The sequence below is a fragment of the Mauremys reevesii genome, linkage group 7 (genome assembly GCF_016161935.1).
Source record: "Mauremys reevesii isolate NIE-2019 linkage group 7, ASM1616193v1, whole genome shotgun sequence".
Lineage (NCBI taxonomy): Eukaryota > Metazoa > Chordata > Testudines > Geoemydidae > Mauremys > Mauremys reevesii.
Genome location: NC_052629.1, coordinates 19,867,946 through 19,885,362, shown reverse-complemented (window position 1 = coordinate 19,885,362; position 17,417 = coordinate 19,867,946). Strand labels below are relative to the sequence as shown.

The following is a 17,417-nucleotide window of genomic DNA, read 5'->3' as shown; positions in this document are numbered from 1 at the left end:
GACTGAGATCTCCAGTCCCACCTGGATCACCCTGAATATGAACACTGGACTATAACCTATTGACTAGTTCTGAAGGAACTCTTTGCAACTACAAAGCTCTCCATGTCTACTATAAAACTGATCTGAGAACTGTAATCATGTCTGTATGAATACAGATCTTTTAACAAATACTCTCTTTTCTTTTTTAATAAATTTTAGTTTAGTTAATAAGAATTGGCTGTATGTGTGTATTTGGGTAAGATCTGAAATATTCATTAACTTGGGAGGTAATGTGTCTGATCCTTTAGGATTGGTAGAACTTTCTTATATTATGAATAAAATTTTCAGTAATCCTCATCATATCTGACTTGGGTGGAAGCCCAAGGCTTGGCTGCTATAAGGGAACTGTGTTTTAGCTTCTGTGCAAAGGTATTGTAGAAGGCTTGGTAAATCTAAATATTGGGATATCCACCAGCTTTGGGGATTGTCTGCCCCATTCTTTGCAGTTTGTCCTAATTGAGTAACCTCAGTGTGGCCCCCCGGGACCCTGGTCACACATGCATTTTGCATAGATGGAAACGGTGATATTATATTGCAGAAATTCTAGAGCTTCATAATGTGCATTAAACTACACATTAGTAATCATCTCCTATCTTTAGACGCTAAAGATGGAATGAGACTTTATCACTTCACCTTTTAAACAGCATTATCCAACACGCTAGCACAAGCCCATGTTTAATGACTAGAAGTCAGGTTCAAACAATTTTATTACATACCTGTGAAACTATATTGTCATAACCAGTAATGTAAACGTCTCTCATGAGTCTTTGATGCTTGATATATGACAAGTTAGAACTCATTTAACTGCCTATGTTCTTTATGAATCATTCAGGTTCTTCACTGTTTTTATAAGGGAAATAATGTTATTGATGGTATTTAGTGTATATTAAGTTTAGTGGAGTATTATTGTCCAAAAGTACATGATTATGAATGTTAACAAAATCAGGTATTTCCACCTTCAAACAAATGTATTAGATGTAAATAATGCAGCCTCCATACATTATGTCATGTTTGGACAAAACTTCTCTTCTTTGTGTGCCAGGCAGAGGCATCCCACTTTAACCCCTGTGACAGCCAGCTGTGCAATGAATACTCTAGTACAGAAGTTCTCAAACCATTCAGTGGTCTGCGGATAGTTCCCTCTAAGTTGTGTGCCTGGAGAAGACACACATGTAAGGTGAGGTGGTGGTCTTGGGGGGAAAAAGGGGTAGGTGGGAGAGGGCAGTGGGGTGAGAAGAGGGGTTGGGGGGAATTTGGGATGTGCAGGGCTGTGGCGGCCAGAGAAAGAGGCAACTTTCCCCAGCTACAGGGCTGCGGTTGCCAGGGAGAGATGGCCTTCCCAGCCTCAGTTCTATGGCTGCTGTGGCAGGGGAAAGATCCCCCACCCCCTTCCCAGCCCCAACTCAGGGTCTGCCGCGGTGGGGGAGAGAGGTGGAGACACCCGCTGAAGGGAGGTGGTGTGGTTCCCCGGTGTCCCAGAGAGGGACGAGCTCCCACAGACACCAGAGTGGGTGGAGCCAGAGCACTCCAAGCCCGCCCCCCAGTGGGTCAGAGGCCAGACAGGAAGAATAAGAGCTCAACCCCAGAGCTCACTCGAGAGGCAGCCACTGGAGAGGCCAGATGCCTCTGGCCCAGCTCCTGCCGGGGAGACTCCAGCAACCAGCGGTGGACCTGGAGACTGGCCTGACCGGCCAACACTCAATGCAGACCAGCGTGTGGGAGAGTCGCTGAGCCTGCCCCTCGCCAGCTACCCTGACAAGTCGCTGAGCCTGCCCCTCGCCAGCCACTCCAAGGATCCAATGGTGATTGACCCCCTTGAGGACACAACCTTGACTCAGGTACCTCCAGAGGGGAGTTGGGAAGTAGCCCGGGGGTAGCCGACCTGAGTCTGGCTGCGGCACAGCCGGAACCCATGTCAGTGTGCGGTGGCCAGGATCCCCACTGACACAGCAGCAGGCCTGTGGCCACTGCTAGGGCCCCGGGCTGGGACGCAGTGGAGTGGGAGGGCCTGCGTCTCTCCCCGCCACCCCCGTCCCGCCACCCAACGTGTGGGTGGTAGTATCCCCCTCTCCCAGGCCGCTCAGAGCCTGAAGCCTGGGTGTGCTATATACCTGTGTTTGCTCAGCCCCTGCCTAAGGGCCTGAGCTGTGACTCTTTACTGCCAGGCCCTGACCCAGGGCCTGGGCTAGTTATCTGTTAACTGTTACCTGTGTGTGCTAAGCCCCCTGCCAGACGGCTTGAGCGAGGACTCCTGCGGCCCAACTGATTCCCCAAGGGGCCGTGCAAGCACTAAGGGAGGCAATGTGGTTCCCCGGCACCCCAGAGAGGGATGAACCCTGACGAACCCTCTCTACACCCCCCCTCCCTCCCAGCCCTATCCCGGGGGCTGCCGTGGCAGGGGAGAGAGGGCACATCCATCACATTAGAAAGGTAAGACTACCGATGATATAATATGAGTTGTGTGCTTTTATTTGTAAACAAAAACTTTAATTATTATTAAGGTTTTTTTTATTTAGCGCTTTACAATAGTTAGCTGATGGTACAAACAACATTTGGAAAGATCATTAAGTCCGCCAAGACCCTCAGCGATTTTCAAGTGGTCTGCGAAAAAAAAAGTTTGAGAACTACTGCTCTAGTATATCGGAGGGAAACACTATTTCCTTCTTACGCTACAAAGACAGCCCTATAATCTGTTTAGTTTTGGGAATAACTGGACAGTGTAAATTGGTGAACTCATTGGGAACTTGCTGGAAGCAGGTGTTTTTTGTTTCCTACTAATTTGAGGGACATTGATTTTAGAATTTGAAGGGCATTTTATTTACATAACATTTTCAGGTTTTGTGTATAGATAGTGAGACCATTCTGTCCCATTGTTTCTCAAAATTATGTAGGATCTGTGTTGTCCAGCCCATTCCCCAAATATGCAATGTATTTATCTGTTTTGATTAACACAAATGTCAAAATCACATCACTTAAAATAAGCATTAATTCAGAGCTACAGTCTTTCAAATGCAAACACGTCAATAAAATAATCTTAGTAACTAGCTCCTTTTCCTTCAGCCAGCCAGTTTTACAAATGTTTGGCGCACCTGTGAATCTCTTCAGTCCCCCTTCCTAGTTAGGCTCCTACTGGTATCAATCCTGGAATGTGTTTGCCAAGTGCTAGGTCAGTGTGGTGTTGGCATTAAAACCACCAGTCATGCTGGGGCCTGGAGGAATTTGGTTGCCATAAGTATTCTTTTTAAAAGTACCCGAAAATACTTTTACCCATGTTTACAACTTTCTGAATATGTCACAGAGACATTGGTTGATACTGTCTAACCTGCTTTCTTTAAATGCCATTTCTCCTAAACTGTCCCCCCTTAAGGAATGGAGCATTTACAAAAAAAAGAAAAAAAGGAAGAATTAGTAAATATACACCTTCAAGAAGAGAGATGGGACTGAGCCAAGATGTCAGATACAAACACCCTCCGCGGAGCTGGAGGGGTAGGGAGTACTGGGATCCAAACTCTGATCCAATTCCAAACTATTTCTTTCGTGGACTGAGTCAAAAGCCCGGACAATTTTGGGGGCTCAAAATCCAGATCCAAACTGTGCCACTCAGGACCATCTCTAGCACAAAATGGGTTCATGTGATGATCATGATATAGCCTCAGGAAGTATTAGATAACAAGGAACCTTTGGTTTCCATGGCAACTTGAGCATCTTCCTCTTACACAAAAGTGCAAAGAGTGATCTTATGAAGGTCATGTTATTTTTTTTGCTAGAAAAGATAGTGCTATTTGCCCCACTTTGGAGTTGTGCTCCATTTCCTAAACAATTAAAATAAGTGATTTCTAAAAGCAATTGTCTTAATTAATGTCATTTGACTATTTTAGACATTGCTTTCCTAGAGGAAATAGCAGCTTTCCTAGAGCAAAGGGAGCATTAATGGCTATTCTTATTTGTAGTTCATATTTTGCGACAACTTTTGATGTGCTCAAGAGATAAAGAGAAGGTGTCTAATATTTTTGGCAGCTTCCACTTGGCAAAACCATGAAATTCTGTTTATATTAAAAACAGCACTTAAAATGAATAAAATGGGTTAATACGAGATCATTTTCAATGTCCAGTCACCATTTGAAGACAGGCTTGTAAGAGGCATGGTTCTAAAATTTTAAATGCAGCTTACTTTGTATTTTCCAATAGCACTTTGAGGTTTCCCTTTCCTATGGTGATATATTTTGCCCCTGTTGACAGTAGGAGTAAAATGGTTTATATGTGTGTGTGTGTGTGTGGGGGGGGAATTACTTCCATTTTCTTCATTTTATGTTCCATGATTTACTACACATCTTAAGTGTAAAGGGACACACGCTTTCCTGGTGCTTGGAAGAACAGTTATTGTTTTGTTTCCAAAGCATATAGAAACCTTATGTGCTATCTCAGAATGTTACTGTGGAATACTAATGAAATAGGGCTGCTTCTTTCTTAGATTACAAGATTATTTTTTTTTAGTGAATTAAAAAAAATACACATGATTAGAAAGGAAAAGTTGTAAAGGTCGCCCAGCAGTTTGAAATATAATTAAGTGATAACAAAAATAGGAGCATACAGTGTATGATATAAACAAAAATTAAGGCCCAGAATCAGGAAAGCGCTGAACATGTGCTCAGCTTTAAGCATAAGTATGTGCTTATGTGCCTTCCTTAATAGGGATACTTTCCTGAATCAGGACCAAAGAAAACTGTTTGTCAGAAACTAGCTATGAAGAAGCAAAGCTATTCTCTCTCTCTCAGCAACATACAGGATCCAGTTCTCCACAGAAGATGTAAACCAAGAATATTTCCACTGAAGACATCTGAGTTACACTGATGTAAAACTGGGGTTAGTGAAATCAGCAGCAGGTCCATAATCTCCAAATGTATATTTGTTACAAATAGATCCTGGCACCTTTTCAACTGATTTTTGCATTTCACTTCAGTTGGTCCAGGATTTAAATACCATATAGAGTGATCTACATATTATTAAGAGGAATAATTCCATTCCAGTAGTAAAGATAATGCTAGTTGTAGTTGCTTTAAGGAAATATTAATTTCTTATCGATTGCAATTATTTTTAAACTCTCCTGGCATTTTATAAGTAAAACAGGTAGAAACTGTCTTAGGACACATTCCATTTTTAATTACACCATTGAGAGTTCAGTGATGTCACTAGACTCAGACTGGTTTTATGGAGCAAAATTTGGCTCAATTTCTGCAAATTGTGTGGTCCTAGGACTCTGTTTTGAAACAAGACCTGCCTGTTAAAAAGAAAAAAAGCCGCATCCACCCTATGCTGCTAGAGGGATACATTCTGTCCAGAGATGTGCATGCACGGCTCCATCTGACTGCAATGAGAACCATATGTGTATATTCAGAAGCAGAATTTGGTCCAAAGGGAGCTGACAACATGTCTGTATGCCTGCAGTTAGGGGGTGACAGCAATTTCTAAAAGGAATGGAATTACTAGGACTGCGCCTTTTGATTATTCTCTCCCCAGATGGGATATATAGAATAACAGGAAATATTTGAACTATGAGAAAAAGTAAATAAAAATAACCAAGAGATATAGATGTTTGGGTAAATGGGCCTCTCCATGCAGATAAGATCCAGTGATTAATGTTAGTGGGAGACAGGCATGTGCATATGAAAAGGAAAACAGTTGTTTGGTACTGTGAGGAAATGTGGATGGTGCCTGTACCATTTGGGAGTCTGCAATATCCCATTAATAGCTGAAAACAGCAGGGTGTAAGAAAAAAACTGAGGAATTTTGGGGAAAAAACACTGTATGGGTCTTACTTTTTCAAAGCCAAGTAAGCACAATTACACGTGCACTATTATGTTTGCCTAATTTTCATATGCAAGTACTGTGATAGCCCACTCAAATCAGATGTTCGCACTTACTAATGGACAGTTAAGTACATGAATATATATATACCACTGTGAAGGGCACTGTGGTAACCCATATATACACAGATATAGATGTGTATATGCAAATTGAGTATTTGCATTCACAAACATGGTATTTACATGTACAAATTAGGTGCATACAATTGAACACATGCAATTACATGCACTCAGTTTTGAAATTCAGGCCCTCTATCAAATTTATCAAATCTGGTGAATTAATAAATCAGTAAACTTATGTTGTAGTAAAATAGTTTTTAGTTAAGAAAAGGGTTCTGCATGATGTGAGGGGGGAAGCTAATGTACTGAAATGTATACCTTTAAAGCTGTAAAATGCTACTAATGTAAAATTCCAAAAATTCTATTATCCAGGTCTTTAATAGACACTTGAATCCAAATATTGAGAAAATACTCCCATCTTGTTATGTTTGGAAGTGTAAATCTGCTTCAGTCTTTACATACAGTAACAGTATCTTTTTTTTTTTTTGGTCAACTGCAGTGATTAAATAATTGCAGTTCAAACTTATTTAGTTAGTGAAATAATAAGGTCATTATTGCTGACATGGAAAAACAATTCAAATTATCCCTACTGTACAACAACTGAAAGTGTCCTTATTTCTGTTCTGTATTCGATTTATGGACACCTCTGAAACTTCTATAAGAAAGGTTATGAAATTCATGGTGGTAAAATTATGCACATTTTCTGTGATTAAAGATCTGCACCAACTGATGTGTAGGCCCAAGGGAACAGAGTAGTAGATACACTAGAAAGGGAAAACAAGGTAAGAACATCTGTGAAATCAGTCAAGGGTAAGAGAGAGATCCAGATGTTGATCATCCTTTGGCTACAAGAGGTGCTATTAAGAAGGATAATTAGGAATTACTATGTAAATTTCCATTTTCAAACCCTCCAAGTACAGGGGTGTAAGCTCCCACAACCTGCCCTCTTATCACCATTGCTTTAGGGACAAAAAGATTGGTTTAAAAAAATACATCCTGTGCAGAGCTGGTCACATTTTTTTGCATCAAAACTTTTATTTGATGGAAAATGGCTTTTCACTTAAATGAAGCAATATCAATTGCTTTCAATTTATATTTCAATGAAACAAGTGAAAATTCAAACCTGAAAAACTTTTTGGTTTTGGCAACTAAAAGCCACATTTTTTGGATGAAAACAATTGGTTTTCAGACTTTTTTCAAATAAAAATTTGAATGAAAATTATTTTTGTTTAATTTCTGTTGATTTTCTAACTCCGTGTGCAGCAGAAGTGAGGATCACAGGTGTTGTCAATAAACATTTATGGGTGCTGAGATGTGAAGTTTTGCTTTAATCCACAACAACATTGTGCAGAAGACCTACAATTGAATTATGTTTGATATGAATAACCTTTCTCTCTCATATATAGTAGTAGAGAGTGCGGGTGTGTAGTATGGAGAGTTTAAAGGTGAAAGGACCTGATGAAGGATTTGAAATCTGTAGAGAATATTTTGATATTTTTGCTTGATCTTCAGTTGCTTCTGTCCTGGAGCAATTCTTATGTCCTACTCTTAAGTGAGGCTTAGAGAACCCCAAGATTAATATGATTCCTTTTCCTCAGTGTGTAGCAACATTTGAGTGACCTGTGAAGGGTTACACACTTCCTGCATTGAATGGTACTCAGCTTCATGGGGACCCCCTGAGGGCTGTGGTATATGGGAGAACTGGGGACAAGGCCGGGCCAAGATGGGGAAGGAGCAGAAGTGGGGTAGGTGGATACAGTGGGCCTATAGGTTTACTTTCCTTACTTAAGATTTTAAGGGTTATTCGCCTTCCTCTGCAGCGTGGGGCCCAGGTCACTTGCTGGAGGATTCTCTGCACCTTGAAGTCTTTAAACCACGATTTGAGGACTTCAGTAGCTCAGACATAGGTTAGGGGTTTGATACAGGAGTAGGTGGGTGAGATTCTGTGGCCTGCATTGTGCAGGAGGTCAGACTAAACAATCATAATGGTCCATTCTGACCTTAAAGTCTATGATTCTATGATTATCTCCAACAAATCTTTCTGCAAATCTTTCACTTTCTTGCCTTTGTGTTGCTGTGTAGAACACCAGTGTAGAGAAAGTGCACAAAACTAAGAAAATGGGAAGGAAAATACAGATCACCATCAACACCTGTTTTTTATTCACCTCATGCAGCCAAATAGAATGCCTTAGGACAAAAGGAGATCATGCAGACACATTTTCCTTTGTGCACCGTTTCATATAAAACAACCTTAATTGTACTTTATAATCAAAGCACAGAAACAGTATTTTTTCTTTGATCTAGATGCATAGCACACAGTCTCTCTGGCAAGGAGGAGACATATGTTTATACAGTGACTGGGAGGCAAATGCTTGTTGTCAATTTTACTTTTTGTCAAATAAAAAATGGAGTCCAGGATCAACTGTGTATATGAGGACTGAAGTCACTGCAACTTGCAAGTCTAAGCCAGGGTCTGAATGAGCTCTCCCCTGCCATCTAGTGAGGGAAGAGACTTCAGGAGCAGTGTGTACATTTGCATAGAGTGGCGTTGTAGCGGTGTCACACCAGGATATTAGACACAAGGAGGTGAAGTAATATCTTTTATTGGACCAACTTCTGTTGGTGAGAGAGACAAGCTTTCAAGCTCACACAGAACTCTGAGGCAGAGCTGCTTTGCCAAAGTGCTCAATTTTGGCTGCATTGGTTTAAAATTCACTGTTGTATTGAGTGCAGGTGTAATTAAATGTTGTTATCCTTATTGTGTACGTAAAGAGCAGCAGAACTGTGCTTAGCATGTTCTGATTGAAGGCTCACTCTAAAATTTACCTCACTTGCTAAATAGGGGGGAGGAGTGCCAAATCCAAGTGAAAGTGAGGGGGATGGGAAGGGCTCTGTTTGACAAGTCCTAGACACCATTTGACCCTCCCCTCTCCAATGTTTAAATACAGAACTGATCAAACTCAGTTGAGTGTCCTCAGATGAGTAGGTCTAGGGAGTGAGCCTTAGATCTGGTGTCAGGTGTGAGGACAGCGTTGCAGTGAAAGACAACGCAGAGGCTGCAGTGAGGTTCCCCGCTAGCCAGTGAAATCACTCAGAGCTGAGATCATTAAGAACTGGGCTAAGTGGTGGAACCTCAGATCATGGCATTACAGAGGTGGCAGCAAGCAGTGACAGATATAACAATGGGAGCAGCGGCAACCAGCAGCAGACATAGCAGAGGCAGCAGTGAGTGGCCAACAATGTCAGAGGAACAGCGAGCAGCAGCAGAATGGCAGTGGTGAGCAGTGGGAGAGTAGAGGCAGTGCTCAATGTTCCTCCCCTCCCCCTTTCAGGGTGGAGGTGATCCCACGTGAATGCGCCCTTGAGTTCCAGGAATTGGCTGACTTCAGACAACAGAGTGGGGTGCAGTGGAGGGAAAGGGGAGTGGCATGTTAAATGGACATTCGTCCATCAAACTTTCACACTGCAAGGTGGGAAACCGAGGCAAATGCCACTGCCCTGGGGAGAGGGTGTTTGTTTATGGTTTACATCCTTTCGAATAATTTGTTTCAGTGTTTTCCCAAATTAATTCTGGGTTCCTTCTAATAAAACTTCCTCAGGGCTTGTGAGTGAGAAAGTATTGCCTCTTAGGCCTGGTCTACGGGGGTTGGGGGGGGGGAAGGTGTTTGATCTAAGTTACGCAACTTCAGCTACGTGAATAATGTAGCTGAAGTCAATGTACTTAGATCAACTTACCATGGTGTCTTCACCACAGTGAGTCGACTGCTGCCTCTCCCCCGTCGACTCCGCCTGCGCCTCTCGCGGTGGTGGAGTATAGGAGTCGACGGGAGAGCACATGGGGGTTGATTTATCGCATGTAGACTAGACATGATAAATCGACCCCCGCTGGATCGATCGCTGCCCACCGATCTGGCGGATAGTGTAGATATACCCTTAGATGCGCCCGGGGGTAGTGTTTAGTTTTCCCAGATTACTGGGTAGGGGCTTGAACCAGGACTGTTTCTCATTTTTAAGAGGAACCCCTAGATATTGAACCCGACCCCCATTGCTGCCAACACCACCTCGCGGAAGAGTTACACAAGCCAAGACATTGAGCTGAAAACTGTGTCTTGTAACCCTGGTTTTTGCAGTGAAAGAAAGAGAGGGAAATCGAAAGCAAGAAAGAAAACAAGACAGAGTGTTCTGGAGAGTCACACCTGCCAAGTGCTGGCAGAGCTGAGCTCTCTCTCTTCCCCCTCTGTGTCTGTATATGTGTCTGGCTGGTGAGTCCTATGATCACATGCACCTCAGGCTCCTGCCTCCCTCCCTCCTCAGCCCTCTCTCTCACTGCACTCCTTGCAACTTTTGCAAACTAGTCTAATGCAGAAGCATTTATCACAGACCGGACTCTTTATCCCTACACAAGTCCTGGAATTCACCAGTGACCACGGCTTGCTGTTTTTCCTATCTGCTGAATAAGGATCTGGGACTCAGAGTGGAGCTTTTGTGCTGCTTTAAAAAAATGATTTCCCTTAGCAAGAAAGGCTCCTGTTCGTCTCAGCTCTGTCTTGCTCTCTGTGCCTTTGGGCTGGCACTGCTTGAGGATTTATCCCAGGCTTTGCCCGTGGAGGATCAGGATTATTACCTGCAGGAGATTATAAACAGGGATCATTATTATTCCTATCCAGGTCCCGATGAGGAATTTTCCCCTTTCACAGAGCAACCTGGACAGGAGGAAACAGCCCCCGTTGCAGAGACAGAGGAGCCCCCAAGGTTCAGACTGGGCAAGAAAGAGTTAAAACAGAAGAAAGGCAACAAAAAAGAAAAATCCATTCTCGAGATTCCACCAGGTAACTTTCCACCTCTTCCTCCAAACTTTCAGAGCTCTGCTGAGTCTCACACCCTCTGACTTCTAACATAAATTAATACTCTAATACTCATAGTAATAATAATAAATGTGCTGGTGATGATGACACATACTAACTTCTAACACCAAGCTTTTCAGCTCTTTGGAAATCTCACATGCACTTTTACCCTTTCCCTCTCACCTGTCACATTAAGAGCTTTCAAAAACACTGAATTTCATTAATCAAATGAGACTCCAGCTGGTGCATGAACTTCCCTTCTTATCATATTTCACATTTGTCTTGTTGTTGAAGCTACAGTTTTGCAATCAAATGAAGAGAGACTCACTCCATGGTAAAATCTGATTGTCTTATGGTGATTTCATATTGTACCCCCGGTCATTTTAACTCTAAATGTTCTTCACCTTTGAACAGGTGAATCACTGTCAGATTTCACTTTAAAGATCTCCCATGACAGAAATGTAAACAGGGATTTTCCTTCAGAGAGATCAGTTCCTAGGGGGATTAATTTTAATTATTAGCAGGTACTAATAAATAATTTCATAAATAAATGAAAGGGCAGCCATATCGTCCATCACTTCAGTTATAACATGTAATTTCTTTGGCTGGAAGAAGACAAGCTATTGGAAATGTACACATTACTATAATTCCCCAAACTGTAGTCAGTAAGCACAGTAGAGTGGTTTCTTTTTCGATACAGTTACACTAAGGTGGCTGGGCAGTTTATTCTACAGGCATTCTCTGATTGCCCTGGCCTTATTTCATTTCTTTGGTGGAAATTCGAAATCTAAATTATTTCCTGGAGTAAGCAACAATCTTATAAAATTAAGGGCCAAATCCCACAGCCCTTGCTCAGGCAAAACTCCCATTGGCTTCAGTAGGAATTTTGTATCCTTAAATACTATGGGATATGGCACAAAATTTGCAAATTAAAGACACCCACATCGCAGCAAATTGGAGAGGTAAGGTTCTCATAGTGGCATTAACTCTTCCCAATTGCAGATAGGTGATATTAAATTAAGGGTTGCAGTTTAAGTGTAAAACTGGTAAAAAATCAGTTACTTTCTGATCAAGAAAAAATTGAAAACAACTTTTTATAAATTATGCCCCAAATTTACCATTTCTGCAGCATTGAAAATTGTTAGAGGGCCAGCAGATCTTAGCTGCGGGTACAGCCCAGGGCAGAGGACCCTAGTAGCAGAGAGTCTGCCTGGGTGAAGGTAGCAGTGGTACAAGAAACCTATAACCTGGTGCTCCACTGGGGATCAGCAGCTAGACAGAAGGTTCAAAAGCAGATGGCACTAGCAGGGTAACTCTGGGATGTGCTGATTCAGTTTATTATCTGGTAGTGCATGCACTGCTTTTCCTCCCATTTTGTATTGGGGCGGGGGAGGAAGGAGGGTTCCCCCTGAGGTGCAATGACCCTGTTTGTGTACAGGGTTCAGTTCACAACTCTCTGGACTCCAGCAGGTATGTAAGAAGCCCCACATATGTACAGCCATATTATCCCCTTTGATCCAAATTGGTGTCTAGAAACTTTGCATGCTTGCACTTGTAGAATTCACTGAAGAGTCTTCCCTTGGTGAAGTTTGGTCCACTCAGGAAGTGATAGGCAGCTCATAACACTAAATCGGTTGATTCTCCAAGATCCAGAACTCAGGTGATCTACTAAGTGCTGAGTCATCTCCATGGAGGCTGTAGCTCTATACTGCCTTCAAGCTCCCTACTGGCTTTACCCCAACTTTCCTAGCAGCACAGCTGCAAACATACTCCAGAAAGCCCAGCATCACCCAGGAGCTCTGTGGCAGAGGCAGGGATAGAATTTGATTCTCTTCTCTTCCTGCAATCTCCTTCGTCATTCACACACTTTCCAACTTCTGCAACAAATGAGGCCAGAGTCCTACAGACAGCAATCCCCTTTACACCACTCTGATTCATTCCCAGGACAGGTCCCTCCTGTGGGGTTAATAAGGTAGGGATCCTGTGGAAAAAAACTACTATGTGATCATGTAATTAAAGACTCTCATAATGCATATGCACAAGGGGGAACTGAATTAATGGCTGTAACAAGGTGGCTTGTCCCTTTAAGGGCCAGAGGCCTGGGCCCATCCACTCCCAGTTGCTAAGGAGGCACATCTGAATGGGGATCAGCTGATAAAGAATACAAGGAAGGCGGGCAGAGGGTCTGAGGAAGTTGAAAGAACTGCAGAAAAAGGAAGGAATGGCAGGGTCTGCTGGAGACAGGATGCCTGGCAGTAGCCTTAGGGGCAGAGTCTAAGGTCCGAAGGGTAACTGTTTAGTGTTTTCATTTTTGTTTGTTGTTTTGTAAAATAAATAAAGCCCTGGGGAAGGGCCTGCAAGAGTGATCTGTTGTGAGTTTAGTTGGGGAGCCCTGGAGAGGGGTGAGATTGATGGAAGGGGGCCTGCAGAGTAACCTCATGCCACAAGGGGGCGATTGGGAGGCAGCACACCCTGTAATGCTGGCTTTCTCAACTTTTGTCCCACATGAAACCCACATGATTTATCAGGTGGGCTGGAGCCTTTAGATTTACCACAGACTTCTGCCACTTGAACTAAGGGAGTAACTGGCAGCAGTAGTAGGTGGTCATCCTCTATGTGGACCAGTACTAGAGGGGGATATGAGACACATTCCACACACATTTGTTGACAGCAGAGGAATGGTGAGACTTAGAAATGTTGGTGCCCTTGTCCCCTCCACGCTGTCCTTGTGCCATTCTTGTTCCTCCCTCCAGTTTCTCATTCTAGTGTCCACCCCCTCATCCCTTGCTCCTCGCAGTACCAGTCCCCTCACCTACCCAGTCTCAGTCTCCTCATTCCAGTTTCTCTCTCCTTGACCAGTCAGTCTAGGCTCCGTGACTAAGTCCCAGTCTCTCTGCCCCCACAAGCTTCCAGTCTCAGTATCCCCATGCTGGTCCCAGTTGTTCCCAATCTCCTCTCCTTCCAGGTATCCTTTTCCAGTCTCCATCTTTCATTCTTTCCTCCCTGGTTCCCAGTCTTCCCCAGCATATTCCTTGTCCCAACCCTACCCGCTTCCTCCCATACCCAGCTCCAGTTTCTTCTGCATTTCAGTCAGATGGCTTCTTCCTCCTTGCTACCTGGGCACCAGCACGGTGGGCAATGAGAGCATGAGGGACAATTTCCTTGTTCGTGGTTCTGATGATTGGTGCCACACAGCCTGAAGCAATTACAGGGAAAGTCCTGAGCTGCCCTCTAAGAAGTCTCATGTGTGAACTGAAATTTTTCAAAGACTTATAGCGTGGCCATATTTGAGCATTTTTTCAGGGTGACAGCAAAGGGCATATTCCCCACACCCGCGTGACTCCCTGACAAATTTCAAGTCTCTGCTCCAAAGCATGGAGGCGCTAGAATATCTTAAATAAATTGTCATAAGATTTTTTTTTTTAATATGGGAAAAACCACATTTTCCTCTTACTCATGCTCTGGAATGTCTGAAACATTTTAACTGAAACTACCCAAAATAATTCAGCCTAAGGCAGACACCCAACATGTTGAAGCTCAACCTGAATGCCTAAGGACTGGCAAAGTTATAAGCAACTGAAAAAAAGGATCTTATACTGGGAAGTATTGAAGAACCTTAACTATAGATGGCACTAGCAGCTCTATCTATAATCTACACAAAATAACTATCAGAGGCACTATAGGGTGATCCAGCAATTATGTAGGTTAAATCTAAAACACCATCTAGTGCAGTGTTACGTGGATTAGTACCATTAAAATCAAAAGCTGTTGGTTTTCAGCACCTCTGAAAACCAAGTCACTTACATAAGTGCCAAAATATAAATGTAGGTGCCTAGAATTGCACACCCAATTTTGAAAAATTGGCCTTATAAAGGTACAGATCGTGCTGAGCTCATGATTGATTGGTGCTTAACTAATAATTATGAATTTAACTGTAAATATGTGTGGAGGTGGTGTAAGTATTTATATATTTACATATATGAACAAACACATACATTGAATAAAGATTAAACCAAGGGACATACAGTAAATATAAAATGTTCCTTTTTTGTGAAGCTCAGTGGGAGCAGGGGCATGTTGGATTAATTATATGTTGTAGCAAACAATAGACGGGATCTTGGCTGGAATGAAGAAAGGCAGAGGAATGGGAATGTGTGATCTGCCCTTTGGCTGAGCAGCTGTTAGTGATCAGTGCTAACTTTGAATTAAAGTTGGACTAAAATCAAAACAGTGTAAAGGCTACAGCAAATTGCATATGACATGTACTTGATTAATTTAAGCTAATTACTGTTGATGGCTTGAATGCAGCTGTTTTACATTGTGAAGTATTAATGTAAGTACAAATCCATTTCCATTCAAGTTGATGGGCAAGTCTCCCATTGACTTTAGGTGGGCAAGTCCAGGATTATGCTGTAATTTTTTTTTATTTTTATTAAAGCGGTATTTGCGAGCACTTGAGTTACATAACAATACATCAGTCTCATCCTGCCCTTTGCCTCCCTCATGACTCTTATAAATTCAACAGTACCATGTAATCCTTGGAAGGTAAAAAATTGGATTGACAGATGCCATCATAAGTGGATTTGTATTTTTTAATTCCATTCTTGCTTTTTTAGGACCTGATCCAAAGCCCATTGAAATCAACTAGTCCCATTGGCTTCAGTGGATTCTATTCTATATCTATTCTTACACCACATTCATGGCTGTAATAGCTGAGCATCTTCCAGTAATCCATTAAGCAACATGACTACATAACTCTCATTTATTCTTCTCTCATCCTCTCCCCAGGGGCGCAAATGTGTAGTGGAGTGTCTTGTTTTGGTAGTTTTTTAAATAAATATTCACATTGCTATGTGTGTGTTAGGGGAGGCAAGTCAAAAAAGGATGCCTTGCACTTGAATAGGAAGAGAGTGCAGTTTGTGATGGTCTTTATTTCCTGGGGGAATTTATTCCAAAGTCTCAGATCAGCTCCCAAGAGAGTTTTGTCTCCTGCACAGACAAGCTTTACCTTTATTTACTTTCCTTTGTGCTAGAGGGGTGTAGTTGTTGATCACAGTCTTCAACTCAGAGTTTTAGGTCGTTTTTTAGATATGTTCAAGGCGCTCCAGGGCCTGGGACAAGTATAAGGACTGAGACTTGAACTTGATTTGAAATTCTATGGGAAGTCAGTGTAAAGAGTAGAGAACAAGCCTGAAGTTCTTGTGGTAGCCTGTGTTGCTGAGGAGATGCTCTTCAGAGTTCTGTACTAGTTGGAGTTTCCTAAGTGCTGAAGGCTTCATGCCCAGGTATATTGCAGTGCTGTAGTCCAGCCAAGAAGTGGTGAAGGCATGAATAGCTGAGATCAGGCCAGCATCTGCCAGGATGGGACAGTCTCCTAGCCAACAAGAGATGATAGAAAGCATTACTCACAGATGTTGCTTTGTTAGAACTTAGCATCAGTAAGGAATCCAAGAGTATTCCTAGATCATGAACCAAACTGACCAAATGTGGATGAGTACCTTCAACCAAAGAAGAATATGCTGTAACTGCAAACTCCTCCCAATGCTCCCCTCTTTGATTCTCTGAGAGAGGTAGCAATTTATGGTGAGGGAGCAAGATATAAGCAGCATTAGGTTATTTGTATAAAACGTGAAGAACATAGGTGCCAACTCCATGGGTGCACCAGCATCACCACTGTTTTGCTTGTATTCAGTTTCAGCCAGCTGTTCATCCTGAGCTCATCTTGGTGGTAGTGGTGTGGTTGTATGTGGTGAAGAATAGTTAGACCTATGTACCACAGGCATATTGCTGGCTCTTGAGTTCATGCTGTTTGTTCAGTTCACCTAATGGATGACTGTAGATGTTGAAAAGGAGCAGAGAGAGAACTTATCCTTGTGGGACTTCCCAAGCAAGGGGTCTAGTGGTGGAGGTGCAGTTTTCCATCACTTCTCATTGGGTATGTCCCTTCAGAAAGGACTCAACCCGAGCACACTACCTTGGATAACAGCTCTATATCCAAACTGATCTGAGGTGAAAAAAGGGCCTTTTTAAAAACATCAAGATTTCATTTAATAGACTTGAGAGAGGTAAGCATGAGACTGAATCTGCTTCTGGAATGCTGGTGGTGGATTATGATTTGCTCCAGTTTATTCATTATTTCAATGTACTACTTTCTGGAAGAGAATAAGAGAAGATTTGCATGCATGATGGATTGAATTTGAACAGTTTGGTAGCAATATCCAGTAGCCCAGATTCAAAATTTAACCTGATCTTTTTAGTTGTGATTGATCAGATAAATCATATGCTATTGTTTCTGTTCTCTGATTGGATGAGTGTAACTCTAATGTTTGGGAGGAGGACTTCAAGAAGCCATGTGAGCTTTGATTCTCTGAGAGAGGTAGCAATTTATGGTGAGGGAGCAAGATATAAGCAGCATTAGGTTATTTGTATAAAATGTGAAGAACATAGGTACCAACTCCATGGGTGCACCAGGGCTGGAACACATAGAGAAAAAAAATTGTGGGTGCTTAGCACCCACTGGCAGCCAGCTCCCCCCTCTCAGTGCCTCCCGTCCGCTGGTGGCCCCGCCAATCAACTCCTCCCTCTCCCTCCCAGTGCATCCTGCCTGCTG

At 42.6% G+C, this 17,417-nt stretch overlaps 1 protein-coding gene across 5 annotated transcripts in view; it reads left to right on the top strand.

Annotated features, from left to right (window-relative positions):
• The first annotated feature begins 1,169 nt into the window (after positions 1-1,169).
• CPXM2 (carboxypeptidase X, M14 family member 2) overlaps positions 1,170-17,417 on the top strand; it is a 123,423-nt gene continuing 107,175 nt past the window's right edge. The window contains exons 1-2 of one of the 5 annotated variants that reach the window (XM_039481913.1): positions 1,170-1,216; positions 10,631-10,792. Coding sequence is in view for 2 of the 5 variants with exons in the window: in XM_039481909.1 (XP_039337843.1) it covers positions 10,465-10,792 (328 nt within the window). In the remaining 3 variants the exon portion in view is untranslated. Of the gene's footprint in view, positions 1,217-1,639; positions 1,878-2,453; positions 2,470-10,197; positions 10,226-10,245; positions 10,793-17,417 lie in introns of those variants that run through there. The other 4 variants (XM_039481912.1, XM_039481911.1, XM_039481910.1 and 1 more) reach the window with 4 other exon arrangements.